The following is a 23,800-nucleotide window of genomic DNA, read 5'->3' on the forward strand; positions in this document are numbered from 1 at the left end:
AACAAGAATGTTGGGTCTGGTGATAAAGGATGGTTGCCGCCAAACTCAATGATCTGATTTTGATTCCCTCACCTTACACAGCGTAAGGAGAGAATAAATTTCCTCAGGTTGTCCTCTGCCCTCCACGTGGGTCCCTCATCAATAAAGAATTAAACGTGAAACTAGATACAAAGATGAATCCTCATTGTGTCTCTGTAGAACTGTAGAAGCAAGGACATTCAGTATTGCTGCTGAATACTGACAAGAGAAGCACCTTCTTATATGCTATACTTTAAATAAATTGTGATATAAATAACAAAACAGATACATCACAAATACCTCTTACCCAGTGGCTAGAACCATAGGCACGAATTTGATATTTATAAGATATGAGATGGTATTTTGGGTTCATTCTATGGAGTAACATTTTGTCTAAGTTGCTAATTTTAATTGCAGTTCCCCAGGAGTGTTCTATATTTGACTCTGCCACTCATGGTCTATTTTAAACACTGGATGAGTTAGTCTGTTAACTATACATTTTAAGAAAATAGGACATGTACAAATCAACTTTTGGGTTTCAGGATTTTTTTTTTTTTGCATTGAATACACAATGACTTTCTCATTTGTTCTCAAATCTCAGGGTAGGTGGGTATTCTCATTTTTATGAAATAACATGTCCGTTATGAATAAAGAGGATGGATTTGTGTAACTCAACTTACCAAATAGAAACCCTGTTGTAAGAATCACAATACAATTCAGAAACACAAATACATCTAAGGGATTAAACATTGTCCAGCTGTCCTAAGTAATTCCTCTTGTTTTAACCTGTGACATTTAGGCTGGGATGTAGTTCAGTAGTAGACTGCCAAGATAGCATGTAAAAACAGACAAACAAACATCAAACCAACCAAACAAAAAAACCTAAAGCAGCCAAACAAAAATCCCTCTGAGTATGATGCTTAGAAATAAGGAAAAAGAAAAGTTATGAAATTAACCTAATCATCAACCTAATGTATCTTTTTTTATTACAATGAAAGGCAGCCTCTTTAGACAATGTCTGATGAATATGTATCGATATTAATTAGATATATGGTCTTTAAAAATTAAAACTGGCCTCTAAAAGGAGAACACATGACCTTGAATTGATAAGACAGCTCAACAGGCTAAGCGACTTGCTTCCCAAACCTGACCACATGAGTTTGATCATCTGGACACAAGGTGAAAAGACAGAAAACAATTTCTGAAAGTTGTTCTCTGACCTCTGCATGCATATCTTTATTTACCCAGACATGTACACAGGTACACACACATACATCCATACTCACACACATATTCACCAATACATGACCTAAAAAAATTAAATACTGAATATGCTGGTTAAAATAGTGGGTCTCTCTGATTATGTTCCTTCTTGTCCTGGCCTGTTTCATATTACAAACTCTTATGTGTCTTCTACACTATGGTCTGCAGGTCTCAGGTGAATCCTCTGGACTATGATCACCAGGGAGCTGAGGTAAAGCCAAAACGAGCTCTCAGTTCTATGTACAGATATGCTGTAAGAAAGTCTAGGAATGGATCGGGGTTGAACACTGAACCCAAAAAATGGGAAGCGCCCCTGCAAGGTGAGCCTCTAAGCATTGCTATGATGATGAATTTGTTTGTGGTGAAAGGGGTGCTTTAGGGAATGTCTGACATCTGAACTTGGAATCTGAAGGTGCTGGGTGATGCCTTTTCCTGACTTGGTGGAGTGAGTTAATTACTGTGATGGGGCTAAAATCAGCAATACTGACAAACTCTGGGGTCTCCATATTTCCTAATAAAAAGATGATTGTATAAGTTATTATTATCATTGAAATATAGTGCATACAATGATTGCATCCTGTAGGAAATTCTCCAATCCCCTCCCAATTGACTTCTTTTTCAGATAGGGTCTCATGAAGCTCAGGCTGTCCTCAAACTTGTGAAGTAGCCAAGGGTTGAACTTTGAACTGCTGATTGTCTTGTCTCTCTTACCTTCATTCACCAAGTGCTGCGTTACAATCATTTACCACCACACCAGATTGAGGAACGTCTCTATTAAATATAATAAAGTCTTAGCTTGCCTTACTGGCCAATGGTGCTCATAAACAACTAACAGACATTTACAGAAATTTAGGTGTGAGAGGCATCTCAGGATTCGTTCTGTGTTGTCCAAACTGTATAGCATCAATCTGTATCTTTTATTAAGCAAACAGTGAGTCTCTGGATCTTAGGCTTTACTCTCGTATGCGAATGTCCTGTGTAACACAGAACCACGTTCAATGACTATACATGATGAAAAATAATTTACAAATGTAAGAAAAAAAAACCTAAGGATAAAAACAAAACATTTAAATATACAATGAGTCGATTTCAATTGTGTTTCTTAAAGAAATTTCTTAAAGAATTAACAAAAGAGCACCAATTTAATTCTCATAGAATTCATACAAAGAAACCAGTATCAAAGCAGTATCCGGCTTTTACTAAGCCTAGACATACTGTTCTTGAAGTCAACAACCCACTTACTGAGAGCAGCATGGACATTTAGTTTTCTTACTCCTTCTCATATTCTGTCTCTGCACTGAGGTCCTTCTCCTAACTTACACCCCCAGGCAGTGTAAAAGCCCACTGTGATCCCATGTGATGAAGCAGGCCCCAACCAAAGATAAGACGCATGAGGTCCGTCTGCTCTTTGGTCCCTTGATCTAATTTAGCTTGGGGATAGAGAAGTCTCTTACAAAGAGAATTGGGTATGAGCTAAAGCTATGCTCTCACTGATTTCTTGTTTTCTTAAGATATTTTAAAAGCAGGGGTAGGAAGTAGGAATTGGGAGTTGTGGGCCGAGGGAAACCACAGCATGTCTGTACTAAACTGCAGAAACTGTCAAAGATGAGAAAGGAGGAAAAGTCCAGAGTTGTTCTGTGCAATGGTTCTTAGGGTCAACATAAAGAACGGTGAGAGATAGGTGCAGAAGCAAGAGGGGACCATTCAGCCTGGAGGAAGACTGTAGATGGAATGGCTACTTATACAACATAGCCATAATGTGGGATAGAGGTATAGATGGCAAAGAAAGTTCCACAATTTAACATTTTATTATGAGATAAGAGTCACTATAATAGTCTAGAAGGAAATGAAGATCTCCAGGTCACAGTACTGGGAGCGAGCATTCCTTGACAAGAAAAACGCAAGCAGACAGTAAAATGGTTGAATGACTGTCACCATGGGCTCGGTGCCTTTTAAAAGAATATGAGATGGAATATGTGGATGGCAGAGATGAGCTAGGTTTTCTTATGATACATTTACTCAAGATGTAAATAAACATTAATCACCAGAAAAAAGAACATGAAGCTCATTTGGCTGGGAAAATCACATTTCTTTTTTTAAAACAAATGTTTAGAAAAGTAGCCCTTTTATTTTATCTTTTGTTGCCTTTAATGTGCTACTGTTTAACTTCTACATACCTCAGTAAACAGGCTACTTTTTCCAGGTTGACATCTGTGTAATTATTAAATCGATTATTCATAGTTCAATGATTATAGAGATCTGTATATATGTTACTTAGCTGGTTATGTCTCCATGTCCATAATGAAGCAGTGCTGTGGGATATTTGGCAAACCACTAAAACCCACATATTGATTGATTGATTGATTTTTGTGTGTGTGCGTGCACGCATGTGTGCTGTAGTCTGTGTGTGTAGGTCAGAGGACAACTTGTGGAAGCTACTTCCCTCCTTCCATGTGGATCACAGGGACTGAACTGATGTCATGAGGCTTGGCGGCAAGGGCTTTTGCCTGTGGAGTTCTGCTGCTGGCTTAGGTCTACTTTCAAAATTATCTTTAAAATAATTACAAGTTTGTGTGTGTGTGTGTGTGTGTGTGTGTGTGTGTGTGTGTATGTGTGTGTAATAACAGTACTATAAGCTAACGTTTGGTATCTTATGTTTACAGCCTTTCCTTATGCCAATCCTCACTTTTAGTTTTACCTGTTATTCCCCATCGTGGTAGAAAGGTCACGAGGAAGGCTCTGTGCAGGTGGCATATGTGCGCCAACACTGAATCATATTCATAACCCTTCCTATTTACTTCAAGCATTATATATTTTCGTTAAAGAGATCCCTGCTTTAGAGTTTACAAATATTTTTAATTCTGGATATGTAGTGTGTTTCTGTGTGGGAATGTGCACATGGGTGTAGGTGCCTATGGAGGTCAGAAGACCCCTTTGGCTCCTCTGGAGCTAGAATTACAGGCAGTTCTGGCCCTCCTGACGTGGGTGCTTGGCATTAAACTTGGTTCCCCTGAAAGAGTAACAACACTCATTCTCTGAGCCATCTCTTCAGTTCCTAGCCTTCTTTTTAAAAAATCTATCTTTCCAAATGGTCCAGTCCTAATGTTTTGATGGTGTTTTAATCCCACCTTTAGCTTTTGAGGCAACTTTTTAATAAAACACAATCTAGGTTCTTAAAATACAACTCAAAATTAGACACAGTAAGACCTTAAAATAGGGAAGACTTGCATGCATTGAAATATGTAAATATCACAATAAAACGTGGTGAAGTAAATTTCTTTAAGGAAAGCTTAGCATTGCCCAATATTCTCCCTTTAACTTTATAAATACCTTATTCTAGATTTGAATTGATTTAAGTAATATTCAGTGTTACATATTTAAACTACTGAATCCAATGTATTTTCAATACTGTATCCAGAATCAGGAGGTATGAGAGATAGACAGATCGGGGGGGGGGGAGGGCTGAGGGGAAAAGGAGAGAGTGAGAGAGAGACAATTCATTCTCCACTGTTTACTCAGTAAGTAAAAATACTTAAAAATTGAATGTATTGTAACCACATCCAATGTTTGCAGTTCAAGAAGAAATTGCGAAGCGTTATGAAAACGCTGGAGAGAGAAATCAGCTGTAATTCAAGGCTTAAAATGCCTTTCCAGCCAATTACAAATTCAGGAGGATTCTAAAAATTTAATACATAGGGATCTTTAATCTGTCACAAAGGCAGGGCCAACTTTGGGCAAACCGGCAAATCCTGAGATGGGCAAAAATAAGACTTGCCTAGAGGAGCTCTGTAGTTGGTCTTCCATGAATTGACTAAAGCAGGCTGAGAATTTTTTTCCACAGCTCTTTGCTTAGCGGGAGGGAAACAAAAAACCGGCATGCCCGCAGCGGGAGGAGGGAAGAAGGCTTCAGAAAGGATGCAGAATAGCACCAGCTACCACAAACAAGGAAAGGGAGGAGCTTGTAGGAACTGAGACAGACATGGAAGCCAGGCCCATAGAACTAGCAGCCAAGTTAGTATACGTACAGACACACTCTGCACCCTCGCGTGCATGCCAGTGTTCGCAGCCATCACACTTCCTTCCTGTGGCTCCAGGGCGGCACGTGCAGAGTCCCGTGACCCGGTCACAGGGAACCGGTAGGGAGCCATAAGGGTCACACTCACATTCTTGGCAGGAGCCTCCGGGGCTGCTTGGGCTGCCAGTGTAGCCTGGGGCACACCTAGGTTGGAATAGGACAAAAGAATAGAGATTAATGCAAGTCTTAATTTTAAGTCTGCAGGTGTGTATACAGATGTACGTGAGCGTGTGTGTCTAGGGGTTGCGCCTCAGGTCTTGCATGTGAAAACAAACTCTGGATCGCTGTTCATTTTTGTTTGCTTCTGCATCCAGTTGCCCAGACTGGTCTTAAGCTCAGTCTGTAGCAGTTTGAACATGCCATCCTCCTGCCTCAGCCTCTTGAGTAGCTTAGAATTGGCTTGGCTTCATCACTGTCATTCCAATCAAAGATAACAAGTGTTTGATAAAAGTACTACTGGAATAAAACTACTGGAATTGTTTTTCTTTTTTCTTTCTTTCTTTCTTTCTTTCTTTCTTTCTTTCTTTCTTTCTTTCTTTCCTTTCTTTCCTTTCTTTCCTTTCTTTCCTTTCTTTCCTTTCTTTCCTTTCTTTCCTTTCTTTTCTTTCTTTTCTTTCTTTTCTTTCTTTTCTTTCCTGAGACAGGGTTTCTCTTTGTAGCCCTGACTGTCCTGGAACTCACTTTGTAGACCAGGCTGACCTCGAACTCAGAAATCTGCCTGCCTCTGCCTCCCGAGTGCTGGGATTAAAGGCATGTGCCTTTAACATGTGCACACAAAATGACTGTATTCTAAGCAGGTTCAAATTGATTAAATCTTCCAAGGTTTCATTATAAGACTAATGAAGATAAAGTATAAGGAGGGGCTTCTACATTACAGGACGATCAAGAACCATAAGCAGTTTTAGATCCTGACTGCATCTGGGCAGGTCATAAGGTGATTTAAAAGGCTTAAGGAGCTCTCATAAGTCGTACACACTTTAATCTGGAAAGTTACAATAAAAATTTAACCAAGACCTTTGGTTTAATTTAGCTGGATGGAAGCAATTTTTTAGGGAACTATAACCTGACTGCTTATGCGTTAGAGATGATAAATTCAAAGCTATAGCAACATTTGAGAATTGCAAAAACAATTCAAACCACTCACGTTTGCTAGTATATGACCCTGTCCATCCATAAACTGCATGAACTGCCAACTCCTACTGCTTCTACATTAATGCATATTAAAAGGATGGATTTCTGTGATCACTCTGCCTTCAGACGGCAATTGTGATCTTATTATTCGTGCTTCTAGTCTTTTCTACACAGATGCTTTGGGAGATAGTGAAAATTTCAATTTATAAAGTTATCCGTGGCATATTTGTGTCATACACTGCTACAGATGATCCTATTGTTACCCAAGGTTGCTCTCAGTCATGATGCTCCTGTTGTTTACAAGGGCATTAAATGAATATTCACTTCAACATAACCCCAAAGGACATGACAGACATAGTGAAGACCTACCCTTATCATCTGCAATCTACCTCTGTAATATATCATTTGGAGAAATGATATATGCAGATTCCAGATAACTGAAAATGTTTTTGGGTATTTACATTATAAATGGTTGAATTTCTGCTAATTCCCAGTGCTATGGGCAGTACAAGCACACTATTCTGTACACGTATGAAAGTGCTTGGTATAATGTGTAGTTATCATACACAGTCTTTGAAAATGTAGCTTATAAAACACACATTTTATTGGAATTCATAAAACCTACATCTAGCTTCTCCATTCATTTCTATTGCCATTATCCATATAACCATCGCTGGTTGTATAAAAGGCTCATAAATAGTTGAAAGGGAATAACAACAAATACTTTTTAAATAAACAAATACTAGTTTTAAAATATGACTAACAGTTTCAGGAGCTCCCAGGAATCTCCAGTGAGGTGAGCGAACAGGCTATGGGAAGGAAATCTGTAGTTAAGTGTGATTTCAGGTGATTTGCAATCTTAGCTTTCTTACACAGAAAATTTTAGAATATGAAGAAAGTCTCTAAATTTGTTCTGCTTTGAGGCAGAAGATATAGACTTTTAAAATCCATTCTCTCTTGTTAACCACTGACAATGAGCCACCAGAGAAAGATAGGTGTAAATTCTCAGGCTAATTATACCTTTTCCTGTGAGAGAACCTGGGCAGGATACCAATGGCATCTCTTACATCTCTGATGATCAGGAAAACTATGTTAAGTAGGAAGAAAAATGGGACCCCGATAGGTTGCCTGTGAATTGTTATGAAATTACGATATTGCTATCAATTATACTAAGATCACAGAGCAAGTAAATCACAATAATAGAATTAGTTACCTGGCACTGTAGAATTAGTTACCTGACAGTGTCTTAAACACTAGTCCTGGTAACCATGTGAACATCTAGCTTCCTGGTCATGTAAATGTGTATCTGCAAGATGTGAATTTTCCTTCTGAGAAACAGTCAGAAGGACTGTGCCACTTAGCTGAGCATTTGTGTGAACCCTAAATTCGGCTTCATGGTGCTTTCGCAGATTTTATGTTTTCTGATTTCTTTGAAGAATATTGATTGTCTACCGAAAGGGGGGGCTCAATAACAAATACTTTATTTTCTGGATAGGACTAATTACCCTCATCAGCATGTAATTCTAGGATACACAAAGACCCACCCATACACAGTCAAAATGCTAAGAAAAGTACCATGTTTTAAGTTATTGCTGGATACTATTGGTCAGTGAGCTAACTGAGAACAACGTGGGCAGTGTCTCAATTTCTGTAGATACCTAAAAGCATTGGAAAAACCCTGACTTTTTTTCTTATAAAATTACATCTCACTGTTTGTATTAAGACATACATTAAATAATCATGAAATTATTTGGGAATCACTAAGGTCTCAGCAGGAAATTAGAACAAATTTTTAAAGGAGCACTTTTAAGGCTAGAAAAATAGTTGTGGAGCATTAATTACTCAAATATAAATGATGAAATCACAGAAGCAATTAATAGTATCGTGACCCTTTATGATCACCACGTGAGCTTGCCAGTACCTTTCACAGTACTGTCCTTCATATCCTCTCGGGCAGGCTGTGCAACGGTAGTCTTCCAGACCTTCCAGTACACAAGAGGGGCTGAAACTGAACCAGAAAACAACACAGAGAAGTTACTTGCTTATTTGATAAAACTCAGTATTTCTACCCATTACCAAGGTCACTGCGATATTTTGTTGGGGGTGTATGATAAGTATATTTATAAATACTGATGAAGTTCTTATTTATGGTAAGACAATTAAACACTCCTGATAATAGATAACAAAACTGGTTAGTTTTGGATGAATTAATGAGGTATCACACTGAAAATATTAGAATTTCAAAGTTTAAATCATTTTCTGAAATGTATATAAATATTATATGTCTGAACAATTGATCACAATTTTTATTAATTCAAAGAATTTTGATGGGAATGTGTGTGCACAGGCCTTATAGTGGGTCAGGTATCACTCAATACTTTCCAGGTGAAAAAACAAACAAAAAAGGATATGAAAATCATGTATTGTTTTTTTTTGGGGGGGGGGGAAATCTTAGTCCAACTTGCAACTGGAAGTTCAATATCTGTAGTTTGAATGGATGTTTCACTCAGAATACAGCAAGGCCTTTTGCAACCTACCAGACTCCAACACTCGAATAAAGGACACAAAGTAATTTGATTTACTGTGTGGCAAGAAGACATAGCTTTCTAAACCAAAATGGACAAAATGTGCTCACTGTTTTCTGGACTTGGAACTAATTGCTCTGTAATCAGCTTCGCTATCACATGTGCATCCCACAGGCAGACCACAGCTCACACCAGTACTTCCTTCCCAGCAGACAGGAAGAGAAAACTTCCACCCTGTAAGGCAGTGGCTCTTCAGATAACCGACTTCATTGTTTGGTGTCCTCCACATCATTCCACACAAAGAAGCAATAGAAAGTATTGTTTTTCAGGCCAAGACCCAAATAATCACACATGCTAACACATACTCTTTGGTTTGGGCATCATCAAGGTTGTATCTTATTACAGCTACTCATGCATCAATTTCATGGTTTGTGAATGGCTGTCAGATTTTAACTTTTGCAAAGTGTATGAACAAATGAATCTACTACTCATGGCCTTATTATCTGACCAACTGATTTTTTTTTTCCTTCTCTGGACCTTGGACCCCTAAACCTGTAACTGACACATCTATCAAGTGTTTAGTTCTTTAACTTCAAATTTGATGCTCAAAACATGTGTTTGGCTGCATGATCATGCACATCCCATTGGTTAATATTCATACATAGGCCCTGGCAAACAGACTCGATATTTTGAGTATAATCTACACTGGCCTGTAGAATGAAACTACAATCGATTTCTATAATAAAACTCCTCAATAAGTAAAATATCTTTAAAATATTGTATGGGAATGTAGCAATTTTAGATGAGTTGATACTGTAGGACCCCCTTGTGAGGAACTCCCTCGGGTCCTCAGGTCACAGGAGTCAGGGTGTCCCAGAGAAATGACAGAGAAGCCTTCTTGATGTAAACACACAAGGTACTTTAATGGCAGAGCTCTGGGTGGACTTGTATCTCACGCAGGAGACAGAGAAGTCGACCCAGACCCTCAGAAGTAAGGGTTTTTATGGGGTTAGGGTGTGGGGGGGGGGATCAGGGAGAGTTGGCGCGGCCACAAGTGATTGACTCATTTGAACATAGTAGTGAGATTACAATGTAGCAAGATAGTACGCGCCAGCCGGAGCGTTCGGAATTCCAGAGGTGGGAGGCTTATCAGGGTCTGTGGGACATCTGGTTAGTGTGTGACCCTGAGTGAGCTGGGGGAGATGCCTTCTTGCCAGATGGTTTATGAGCTAATCCTGACAGCCCCGGCTGGTTCTGGCACTCCTTTCCCTGCACTCCTTTCCCTCATCTTTATGGTCTTGTTAGTCTTAGCGGCCGGGCGGGCTCCGTCAAGTTTGGACCTTGCCTCTTCACAGTGTTCAGCCCTGAGCCTTTGAATTTTAAACCTCTCTAGTTTTACGTTCCCAAACTTTAAATCTGTATAATTTTTCCTTTCAGGGCAACTGAGATAATTGCCTAGCTAGTTGTCAGGTGGAGGAACAGAAGACCCTCAGCTGCCCTAAGAGAACAAAGGCTCTTTACTAGCCACATTCCTAATGATCTGGGGAACAGGTTTTGGGGAAGTGTTAAAGTTGGAGCTCCACAATACAAACTGTCGAATTACATGTTTTGCTGCAGAGCTTGATTTTTCCTTCAAGCGTTAAAGGGGCTTTTGACGGAGCATCGAGTTAGTGTTCAGTGTTCCACTTCATAGCTCCTCTCCATTCCCAACTTGTATCTCGTTTGCAGGAGCACTTGGAAATGCTTGTCCTTCTCGCTTAGGGACCACCTGTTTCTATTCCCTTGTGAAGACTAGTTCCAAACACATCACTGCAGTTTGTAAAACTTACAGGGTCTGTTCTCTGTGAGACCCGCTCTGGCTCACAGAGCTGACTGGTCGCCTGGAAACCACTTCCTTCCGGTTTTGATCCCAGCGGTCAGGCTGCTTTTAAAACGGGTCTGTGTTGTGTTCCTCACCTGCTAACATGATTTCGAGCTCAGGTTCCGATTTCTCCTCTAAGTCACTGCCTTCATCCTAGGGGCTTTAAATACTGTGTTGACTCTTAACATCTAAAGCTGATTTTCCACACCTCTGGAGAAAAATGTGCTTGATTTTCCCCCAGCTTGGTTAACGGTTATGCTTCTATGTCCTTTGCTGGATGCACAGAGGCAAGGCTGTTCCCTCTTTTACAGTCCATCAAACTGTTGTTTGATGTCTAAGTGTCACGGGAGCCGCTCTCAGTAGCTCATCTCATCATCCTGTACTGTGGCGTCGTGACCTCCATGGAAATGCTACTTCTTCCCAATCAGTCTACTTCAGCTGCCAGCTGTGGGCCAGGCAGAGGTTTTACTGAAGACTCAGTACCCTGTTCACCCTCAGCCGGACTAATCCTGTGGCTCTTCCATAGGCTTATTCTACCAGTTCATTCACACCTCAACTGGACTGTACTTTACATGAATTTTCTCAGGCCTCAGTGAGAAGAAAGATGTCTAAGTTTATTTGGAAATGACCTGGCAACTCTAAACTCAGCCTCACAGAGAAAGGTGCTGTGAGCCAGCGCTTGCAAAGACAGACTGACATGGGTTCCTTCCTGGTGCTACCATAAAGAGGTCTACCCTGTCAGAAAGGCAAGCGTGTGTAAATGGTGTTGCTGGTCCACACGGCTGGAGGTTTGTGCTATTTGATATGAGAAAAGGAAGCTAAAGCTGTGGCCGTGAGCCACTCATCACAGAGTCTCGTCTTTTCTTTCTCATGGACCATGTAAATAAGACATTTCACCTCTCCCATCTGCCTGTAGCTCAGAATCTATTTTTACAAATTGGGAAGAAAGTGCCTCTCTTTGCCCGGACTCATTTTTCTACTTTGCCTCTTAATCTTTCTCACCATCCATGGACCTTTTTTGTTAATTAGGTTAATATGTTCCAAGCTACAGCTGGCGAGATCAGTGGGCCATAAAATCAGCCTAATCTTTTGGAGTAGCATTTCTCTAAAATGTACAATAAGGAAATTGAATCAATGGTAGGATACACTCACATATATTTGGGTGTAAACATAATGGCTTTTGAACACTGGGTTATAATATTTTAAAAGGACTAGTTAGAGTTGTGGTTGTTAAAAGCCCAAGTCCCATTGAGGTTATAACTATGGTGTTTTAAGTTTTTCAGGCTCCTTGGAATAAAATTTATACTCAAATAAAACAAATAAAATTATGTAAATAAAAAATGTGAATGAGGTGTTTTATTGATTCTGCTAACCAACCAAGCTAGAATTGCATTATTTTCGACTTCCTAAAACTGGCAGTTTCGCTTAAGACTCTTTTTATTTGACGTCGACGTCCACTATTGCCGACCTTCTGCAGTAACCATTGGAGTTGCAAGCTGCTGTGTTTGCCCAGCCTACTCTGAAAGAGCAGTGATGGGTGCTTGCTAACTCTTGCTCCTCCCTTGGTACCAGTGACAACGCTGACTGCCCGAGCTTTGGTCTCTCTGGCTTCTCCTGCATTTGCTCTTCATTTTTTAGTGATGGAAACTTCTCAACTACAGTTCCCATTTTGCCTTTATCCTATGTGCTCCCCTTGGGGAACGTCTGCCTGGGAAATCCAATCTGACTTTAATTCATTTATTAGCATATTTCTTCCTTCGTCTGCTCCTGCAATTTTCAGATTTCCATTCCGTGCAGCTATTTGCATTTTTCCATTCAGACAGACCTTTCACATCAATTTGAACCCATTTAAACCATAAATTACCTGTCCTTAGCAGCAGCTCTTTCCTGAGTCCCTATGTGAATTCGTAGTGCCACCATTTGTGTGTGTGTGTGTGTGTGTGTGTGTGTGTGTGTGTGTGTGAGCTGGCTAAAATCATCAGCCTTCAACTCCTGCCCATCTCATCCTCACACCTAGTTAGTCACCAGTTGTGTAGTGGGACACATAAGAAGTCCCTCCCACTCATTCCAGCACTGCCCTCTTGTGGCTGTTAACTAGATTCCAGTTCTCATTATCTCTTGCCTTTTAATTGGTCTCATTTCATTTCTTCTTTGCTTGTTTCATTTCTTTCCATTCAGCTCACTCATGACAGGCTTCCTAAAATGTGTTTCTGACCATATTAACTGTTTTGAAAAGAAAGTAAGCCTGCATGTTTTAAACTCACATAGAAAGTTAAATAGTAATTTCAAGGGCTGGTACTCAAATATCCCTCCATTACAGTCTCCATGTTCCTCGTCAACCCATCCATCACCTTCAATAACTACAGAGTCCTGTATATACCCTACACTCAAAGCCCTTTTGCTACCTAGCTCTTAAGCATACCTGTGCATATAATTTCTTACCACCCAAATCTGTAAAAATCCCTAATCTACTCTTGGTAATATATTATATATAATGGTACTTCTTTCGATATGTTCTTGACTATTCTACAATTAAGGATGATATATGGGGGCTGGAGAGAGGGCTCAGCAGTTAAGTGCACTGTATGCTCTCCCAGAGGTCCTGAGTTCAATTCCCAGTAACCCAATGGTGGCTCACAACCACCATGCATGTGTACATGCAGCTAGAACACTCATATTCATAAAATAAATACATGAATACATCTTTAAAAAAAAGAATGGTATTCATGACTTTGAATTCTGTGACCATTTCTTTTAATGTCAAACTTTTATAAGAAGCATCTCTAAGAAGTGGCAGTACTTCTATTTTGCACTCTGTAGCTGTGGGTATTATAGTATACTCAATGGGGAGTTATTACTGATTTTGTTTTAAATCTGAATGGTTAGTATTTTAATAAACAATGAAATGAATGACATTCTTTTGTTTAAACATGAGCACCACAGAGAGAGCTGGGGAAGGGAAATGGAAAAAATAATATTCTATTTCATACAGCTATAATTTTGTACTTGAGCAATAAAATCACATTTTTATCTTCATCAGTAACCACTGTACCTAACAATCTATGTTTGACACCCTGTAAAGAATTGTACTTTTGAAAAAGAAATGGAAGTGATTTGGATGCAACTGTTTTCAGAATGCATACAAAGATAAGGACGAGGATACAGGATGAGTGTACGCCAGTGGAAGTTCATTTCATCCTGTTGGTTTTGTGGCTCTTTTATTCCTAGGGTGTCCAGAATTCTAAGGCTAGACAACTGTCATTGTCATACCTTCCTTTTGAAAGCATTTCTTAGAGGGATGTGACTTTATCATGTGGAGATTGAAGTAGATAAATCACCCAGATAGTCTTAGCAGAAAGGTAAATGAAAACATTCAGGGGTTTGCAATAAGAGATAGAAACCAAGGCAGAAGGTGCAGACAGCATGGAAATGAGATATTTCACCATTTCTTTCCCTGTGGCAGTGTTTCCATGGTATCACGCTCAAACCATCTGAAACGAAAAGGGGTCTGTGCCCTTAGCCAATATCAACTTCTTAAAAAGCACCCAACAGCAAGTTACCCTGATTTTGTCATGCTATTTTTCAATGGCTTGTTTGATAATTATTTCCCAATATTGAATCCAACACATAAGATGAGAGCAAACAGCCACAAACGTGGTTTGGTATACACTGAAACAATCCCTCACAAGTGAATTACAGATAAAGTGTAAAGCTCACACATGTGCACTCATAAAACCATATGTGCCTGCACATACATCATTTGTCTTAGCAACAAACTGAGTGTCAATACTGGTAGTTACATTTATATTAGTATTATTTAGAAGAGAAATGAATCATACAGTATATACACGCTGACTTGTGTTTTTATCTCATTTTAAAAACATCTGAGGCTTGAGATTTTTTTTTTTGTCTATTCAACATTATTGGCAAATCATAGAGTCCATGCACCAGGGTGATGGGCTTACTCATGGGAAAATGCACATCAACTATGCACGTCAATCTTACTTGTTGCTGGGTGAAATCAGAGGACAAGCACATGGTTGACAGTCATTTGGCAATCCCCTGACAATTCCATAGTAGCCAAGGGCACAGCGTTCACAGAAATCACCAGCAGTGTGATGTTGACAGTTCTGTAAAAGAAAACAGAGATGCTTTCAATGTAAATGGGGTTATAATGTATCATACATATTCCTGTCTGCCGCACAACACACACACACACACACACACACACACACACACACACACACACACACACACTACAATGATCAATTCTTTAGACAAATATTTCTTAGAGATACATTTTTATTTAAGAAGCTGATGCACATGTAGGAGCTACATTATCAACAAGAGCTTCTTTTTCATATAAATTAATTTCTGTGTACATTCTTCTATTATTTAAAATTAGCAAATAGAAATTCAAGAATATCTCAAACTTTAGTTCTATGAGGAGCTTGGGGGAAATGCTATAAAGCCAGAGCTCTTGTGCATGTCTTTTGGGGGATGCCAAAGTCAACCTAAAGCAGAAAGTATAGATATATTGAGAGATGACACACATAGAAATGGTCAGCCTTCTTATTACATCGTGAAAGTCATTTATCTATTTCTTGAGAGATGTGGGTGGTTCTTCACCATTATAGAGGAGTCAATCAGACGTGTGTAACCTTTGGTCAAAATTTCCTTTTTGTTTAATGAAAGATATTCCACTAATATGTTTGGAGGCATTTTCATGAAGAAATGAGATACATTGCAGAGTAAGATACAGTTTCGGTATAAAAATTCGCATCAAGTAGAATCATACTTCACAAAAAGCAATCAGTATGAATCTAAAAGAAAGTGCCCATGGTGTGCTCAAGTGAGGAGAAGGTTAAAATAATAATATCCTACCTTGATGAGTTTATATCCACTTTAAGAGTTTGAAAACAATTAGGAATCACAAAAACAAAAAGCAACCACAAATATTGTTTAGCAAAAATATGATGCAGTATTGAGAGTAAGAGGGGGAAAAAGGGATACAGGGAATTTAGAGTGAGAATTTAGGTTGGTTTTGTTAGACAGGACTTATAGAAGTCAGAGCAATGACTTACTCCTTAATATGCTAAAAGAAATACTGAAACGCTGCAGTGACAAGATATATGTAAATGTATGCTTCCTCTCCAGCTTACCTGCAGCCGGTGCTGCCTATGCACATTGAGCTATCCTCCAGAGAGCATCTGAATGTCCCTACTTAGGTGTGATCCTCCCTTAGCCCTGGGACTTTTCATTTGTAAATCCTGTGTTCAGTCAATGTCATTTCATCTTCTTTCTTGCATAGCTCATTTGAACCCATATTAAATGTCTTTTTCTCTCTACCACATTCCCTGGCTCCTAAAACATGGCTTAACAGCTACTCCTATCTAGCACAACACAGTAAATGAAACACCACCAGCATGCAATTATTCTAGATGTCTTAACTAACAAGCTCATGTTCTAGGCAATATGGATGAAGTGGATCAAGATTTTTAATATGGAAAAGGACAGGTACTGTATCTCATAAATGCAGAAAAGTGGTTAGTGGGACAAAATGACTTGATGCATTACGATACTGAATTAAACATCACAACTCTCCTTTTCTTGACTATCTGGAGGAATCTACATATCTTAGCAGTCAAAGTCATTCCATACTTCATGGTAGCACTCTGAGACAATGATTACAAAATAGGATAATTGCATATGGGTTTTTTGTCTCAAATTGTCTAACAGGCTATTGAAGGAATGCATTTCCCAGGGATGGCATGAAGATCATATTTTCTAATTACAGAAATTATAATGCCCAAAGACAAATTCTTCAATAACAGTCTTCAGTATTTTGGCTTTTGCAATAAAATAATTTTTTTATATATAAAGTAGATATAACACTAACAACTGAAATCAGTTGCTTACGTATAATGAACACTGCTAAAAATACAAAGGCCCCCAAACCGTGTTTTTAATTTTCTTCAATCTGAAATTTTCATTATTTGTTTACCAAAACCATACATATTTAAACCTTTTCTGAATTATTGAATTTTCACAGCTACACTAACATGTTATACTTGGCTAAGTGAATAAAATGTCCATAAATTATGGATTGCATATTTCTATAAAATATGGAAATAAAATGTTCCATAAACAAAGCATATAAATTGTAAGGCTATTTTGGAAACTTTACCATACAAAGTTTCATATGACTAGCCAATGTGCTTTGAAATAGGATGCTTAGTATTTTTGCTTACATAGATAATTTCCCATAAGGAAATTTATATACTGTAGATGTCTAATAAGTTTAAACACGTCCACAGAAGATACAAATTAGTATTTTTTCATTAGTACATTAGAATATGTGAAATTTGCTTGCCTTGTGTCCTGGATTATGGGTAGTCTGTATGTCTTCTATACTACCCAATGAATATAACCTAATTTTGTAGCATTTCAGACTTAAGGTGAGGAGTAACTGAACTTAATCTTAACACTGCAGGGACATTTTCTAACATTTCTTTCAGGTATCACAAAATACACAGTTCTTGTAAAGCAGGCCTCTCCAGCAATAAAATTTTCCTTTTGCAATGTGAACATTTCATTTGCTTCATTCTCATGTTGAGGTCACAGTCTGAGTTCTGAGCTCTGCCTTCTAAAGTTTGGCAGATGAAGTCCAATTCTTTTTATCCTGAGAGGTGCTCAAATATCTAACATTGCTTCCCAGATCTCTTGTGACAAGCAGAGCTGTTAACAGTACTGGTTACTCGGAGTTTCTTTTAAAGCATGGGGAGATTACTTGTGTGCTGCCAAGATTTGCATGCACATTAACACTCCCTCCATCCTTGATTTCTGGAGCTTGTAGACACATCAGTGTCCTGCACGGGTACCTCGTAAGTCTGCAAGGAAATGATCTCATCTCCATCACATGGAACACTGTGATATGCTGCTATTGTCCTCATAACACAGGGTAGACCTATTGAAGATACTTATAATGAAAGCCACAAGAATAAATGGACAGGTGAGCTAAATTAATTTTTTCTGTAAATTTCGTATTAGTAATTGAGGGTTAATAGGTCACCTGTTAGCTTGTTTTCTATCACCCAGATTGAGGAACCATTTCAGCTTTATGTACTGTAATATCACTGGGGAACATTGTGAACTTGTACTACAGAGGGTATAGCATATATTTAGTGATGTCTCTGGCGTTTACTGTTTATCTTTTGGAGCCATTCATGCATTCCATTCATCTCTCGGCTGGGATCATGCAGACTTTCCTTGTCACTTTGTTTGTGGGGATGCCATAAAAACACGAATCAGCTGCTTATTTAAACAATCCAGTATTTGAACAACAAATCCCATTCTCAATGTCTTTGACGTAAGCAAATTATTAATTCTTTCATGTCACTTAATCTATTATAAAAGTAGAAATGATACTGTTTATCTCATAAATGTAATATAAGAATGAATGGGAAAAATCTACATATGGTGGCCTATAGTTTTATCAGTATATTACCAATAAATTACTGTGTAATTTTAGTCCTGATATATACACATAGTTGGGCACAAACAGCTAACAATTTTTTAAAAGAATTTAAGATATAATTCATCAACCTGTCTAGGATTATGAAATGCACTACAGAACAAGAATCTGAAGCATAGTTAGCCTACCAACTGGCTAGATATTCACTATGCTCAAAGAACCAGTTTTCATTTCCAGAGAGCAATCTTTATTTTTCTCCAGTTTATGGAAGCTGGTTAGATAAACCATAGTGAGGTATCAACAATAACCTCTTTCCTGAGGTCCTCCTAGCCCCCTTTAAAAATAAAACTTGGTTACTTATAACTGCTTTCTACTCTGGTACAAATTTTACACTTTCATAATTTCTTGAGTATTTTTCATATGGGCCTCTTAATCACATTTGTAGACTCTGTCTACTCTCTAGAAGAGAATTTCAAAATCAGAGCTTTCAAAAATTAAACATTTAATCTAGTAAGCATGCGTTTCCTCCATCTTAGTCTCTAAGCAGCATTTTATAATAAAATTAAAGTCCAATTTTCATACTTTTAAGCCAAAGATTTTAAAAGCTACCTAAATTTTTAAGCATTAATATTCAAAGTTATTATAAAATACGAATATCCATATTTTGGCAAGGTTGCTAGATATATTAAGGAAAGTTTACAATATTTTTAAAGTACCATAGACTCCAATTAATATCTAGTTCCTGAAGAAGATATTATAGTTGAACTACAGATATTGATGCTGTGTCAGACAACAGTAAAGAGGATTTGTGCCTTTCATTCTCTTTGAAAATTATAATTCTAACACAATAAAATATTTTTTACAAACTACATCTTTAAAAGATAAGTTAGATAAATCTTCAATAGTGTGGAAAATAGGACAGATAAAACAGACAGGTTACAGAGATTATTAAGTGAGAATGTCTACTGTGTTTCCCTCAACCTACCTGTGAGTTTATCCATATGATTCCATATATATGCCTCTCTACTCACGTGTAGTTAGCACACTACCTCCCCTTCTTGGAGGGTAACATCTTATAAGTTTTCATCTTTCACGTATAGCAAACCAAGTTCTATCAAGGTCTCAAGGTCAATGACAGCCACTTAGGTGTTTGTACCAGGAAACAGTGCAGAAGGTTTAGAACTTATTCAAACTGAGGAGGAGGAAACCATTCTCTTGAAAAGGCCATGCGGAATTATGAAGAATGTAGCCACACAGTTGTGTTTGTTGGGAGAATTATTTAACCATATATTTCTCTATAATTATATGCATTTTTTCTTTCTATAGTTTATAAAGGACAGTAAAAGTAAATATAGTAAAAAGAATAAATGAGCGCCCATCTCCAAATACCATCTCCTTAAGGGGTTTAGCCTGGTATTTGTTTGTTGAATGTCTATGCCATGGTGGTCCTTTGTTGAAATCCTAACTCCTAATGTGAGGGTCTTGGGAAGTGGCCCTTTGAAATGTGATAGATGGTTAGGGTTGAACCCTCCTGACTGGAAATTGTGATCTTTCGAAAGTTCACTGCAGGGAGCTATCATTAGAGTTCCTTCTACCATGTGAAAACACTGCAAAATAGTGTTCTTTGTGACCTGGAAATGTCCACACCAGACACAAAAGTTTCTGATATCTTGATGAACAGTCCAGATTTTAGAACTATAAAAAGTTATTTTTGTTGTTTATAAGACAATGAGCTTGTTGAATGCTGTTTTCTTGTAGTAGCTCCAATAAACTAAGATAGAAATTTTTGCATAGAGCTAGACACAATAATGATTATTTGACTGTGATTGTTTATTAATCAATAGTTGGTTGGTTTTAAGACTACAACGAAGGGTAATATGGTAATTATCAGTGCTATTTAAAATGCTTCTTAATTTCATTTTTAAACATTTTATTTAGGCTTATTTTATGTGAGTGTTTTGCTTGTATGTATGTATGTGCATCCTGTGACATTCTTGGAGTATCAGGAGCATGTGGACTCTTGGAGTCCTTAAGCATGTATTAGATCCTCTGGAAGTGGAATTACAGGAAGCTGTTAGCTACCATTTGAGTGCTGTGGCCTGAACATGGATCCTGTGGAGAAGCAGCAAATTTTCTTAACCACTGAGCCCCATTTAACTGCTTTTATGAAGTCAAACACCGGCTAAACCCTGTTTTAAGCTGTTCATTGAATATTTTATTGCATCTGTATAAAAATTCTCTGAGAGGTATAACTATTATGGTTATCAATTGATATATGTAGAACCTCAGTCACCACAAAAGTTAAAGAAACTGACTAGGCTCATCCAGTCAGCTGAGAGGTGAAGTCAAAATCTGAGTCAAGATAGTGGAGCCAAAGTTTGCCACTCCACCAAAACTAAGGACACTGAAAAGCGTTAACAGATAGAACCTTTAAGCTGGTGTGGTGGTTTGAACATGCTTGCCCAGGGAGTGTTGCTGTTAGGAAGTGTGGCCTTGTTGGAGCGGGAGTGGCCTTGTTGGAGGAAGTGTGCCATTGTGGTGGTGGTCTTTGAGCTCCTTCTCCTAGGTGCTTGGAAGACGGTCCTTTCCTAGCTGCAGTTAGATCAAGATACAGAACTCTTAGCTCCTTCTCCAGCAGCAGGCAGGATGACTGCCTGGATACTGGCATGCTTCCTGCTGAGATGATAGTGGACTGAATCGCTCAAATTGTAAGCCAACCCTGATGAAATGTTTGCCTTTATAAGACATGCCTCGGTCATGGTGTCTCTCCAACAGCAATAGAAACCCTAACTAAGACAGTTGGAGTCCAGCAGAAGAGAAATCAGTAGGCTTCTGCCTCCTTGATTGCACCATGAGGTTATAATAATAGCTGTTTCCTGTTTGCCTCAGAAGCCTCTAAGATAAATAAAATTGTCTAACTCTAAAAGTTCCCCTAAGGACAATATAAAAATTCAAGGCATAACAATTTATATATAACTCTGTGTGTTTGATGGAAGTATTTATTTGTTTCTTACTTCATCTCAGGATTCTTAGAAAATAGACTCTTACTGTAGATTCTTAAGGCAGAAAACTATTCTCCATTTGAACAGCAACCCCCCAAAACCAGGAAAAGGACAATAACTTTTGTCTAGTAAAAGTGAAATTAAACTCTCATTTATGAGTGTGTTTAGATCAATCATTTGAAGCAAATGTCATCCTTTAAAATTATGTAAGAATAGTGCATTTAACTTATGAGTTGAGTCCTTCCTTCAAATTATCTGTTGAAATTTACAGGCAAGCAGAAAATAAGACTATGACATCAAAAGCAAATATTAAATTATTTTGGGAATTCAAGGAAAGTCTATATTACTTATTAATGTCCTCGCAGCACCCATCTTTAATTGGAAACACTATGCACAAAGACATCTTGAATCTGACTTTACTCTGACTTCATCCTCCACAATCAAGTATGTGCTGTATTGTAATAGCTTCATCTTATATTTCTGAAAATATAGGAATAAGAAGGTATTTCTTAATATGACAAGAAATCATTCTCTTTCTTTTCTTTTCATTTTTTGTTTGTTTGTTTGTTTGTTTTTTCGAGACAGGGTTTCTCTGTGTAGTCCTGACTGTCCTGGAACTCACTCTGTAGACCAAGCTGGCCTTGAACTCAGAAATCCGCCTGCCTCTGCCTCTCGAGTGCTGAGATTAAAGGTGTGTGCCATCACGCCCAGCTCCTATCATTCTTTCTTAAAACTATCTTCTTTTATAATAATATAAATATGTTAATATAAACAATATAGTTTATTTTGTTTTATGTGCATTGGTATTTTCCCTGTAGATTTGTCTGTATGAGTGCCTGTTCTCCTGGAACTGGAGTTACAAACAGTTGTAAGCTGAATTGAACCCGAGCCCTCTGCAAAAGCTCTTAAACTCTTAAGCTTTGAACCATCTCTCTGCGCAAGAATGATTTTTTTTAATGAACTACTGCTACCAAGCTTTATTGTAGAAGAATGAGACTCTAATATTAAAATCATGAATTAGAAAGGTTGTTCATTATTTATCTACTTAACATTTTATATTACTCCTTATCAATAAAATTTATAAAATAATTATTACCGATATGGTATATGACAAGAAGTTAAAAGTATGTATTTTAAAACAATAATTTATAACTTTAAAATAAATATAAATAACTGGACATTGACAGGTTGTAAATAAAAATGATATGATATCAGACACATGCTAAAAATTTTATGATATAGACTAGTTAGTAAATTGCTAACACAGATCCTTAAATCTTAACTACTGAAATTAAGATGTATAATATATCTAATTTTAATGTACAAGATATATAGCCTCTCTTTTATAATAGTTTAACCATAAGATATAAAACGTTTGAAGAGGAAGACAATAACATTCCCAGGTAAAAGAAGCAAAACTGACCTGTATAACTGCAGCAATTCCTTAAAGAGCAGTTTACTTCAATTTCAATCAAAATCCTAGTTATACATAACTCAGTTAAATATAACTTAGAAAATGGATGAAAATAGTGAATAAAAATGTCACTGGAATGAATATATGGAGTCTAGTTTTAAGGAAATTAAAGAATTATGGGTGATAAAAATCTGTATTTATTACATAATACATTCAAAAAGGTAGGGAAGCAAAGCATTATAGTAAAAACAAGAAGTCAAATAGAACAGAAGATATGACCCTTAAGCAGATTTTTAATATGGAAAATGGTAATAATGCATATTTAGAAATCATTAGTTATGAAAACGTAGTGATGTTAATTAATGAATTGTGTCTTCTCAATAATATCTTTGAAGGAAAAAAAGCATAACTTTCACAAAGCACAAAAACTTTAGAATTACTAGAGAAGAATTAAAATTAAATGGTAGGAACCATGTAAATAGTGTGGGATCACAGTCTAGGAGCTTATAGTTATGTACACTGTGGGGGTCACAGTTTAGGTGCTTATAGTTATGTGCCTGTATAAGATCACTATGGGAACATGTGTATTTAGAGAAGCAAAAGGCATTGAATCCTGGGAATGCAATGTACTGATATCACGGTAATGAGAAAAGAAAAGGGGGTAAAAGGAGGAGCTGGGGGTGAAGGGAGGAGCTGGGGGCAGGGATTTGAAACATTCACAGTCGTGTGGCTAGAATATCAACCAAACATAGACTTCCAAAAAGAATGTGGAGACTCATGTTGATATGTCAAGAAGGATAAATCTGTGGGTTGAGTGAGTCACCTAGTCTATCACAGTCCTAGAAGCTAAACTGGAGTCCACATAGACTGAGGAACTGTGAATGGAGTATAGACAACTCTGATGATTGAGGGAGAGGTAGTTAGAAGGAGGTAGAGCCAAAAAACGTTTTTTTTTTCTATTTTATTTATTTTTTTAACATTTTATTATTATTATTTTCTTTATTTACATTTCAAATGCTATCCCAAAAGTTCCCTGT

General features: G+C 37.7%; 1 protein-coding gene across 1 annotated transcript in view; it reads right to left on the reverse strand.

Annotated features, from left to right (window-relative positions):
* Positions 1-23,800, reverse strand: part of Lama2 (laminin subunit alpha 2) — a 454,349-nt gene that overhangs the window by 165,408 nt on the left and 265,141 nt on the right. The window contains exons 32-34 of the mRNA XM_029532909.1: positions 14,879-15,003; positions 8,409-8,495; positions 5,307-5,500 (exon numbers count right to left, since the gene is read on the reverse strand). Of these exons, the coding sequence (XP_029388769.1) occupies positions 5,307-5,500; positions 8,409-8,495; positions 14,879-15,003 (406 nt within the window). The remainder of the gene's footprint in view (positions 1-5,306; positions 5,501-8,408; positions 8,496-14,878; positions 15,004-23,800) is intronic.

Source organism: Mus pahari, chromosome 21 (assembly GCF_900095145.1).
Source record: "Mus pahari chromosome 21, PAHARI_EIJ_v1.1, whole genome shotgun sequence".
NCBI lineage: Eukaryota > Metazoa > Chordata > Mammalia > Rodentia > Muridae > Mus > Mus pahari.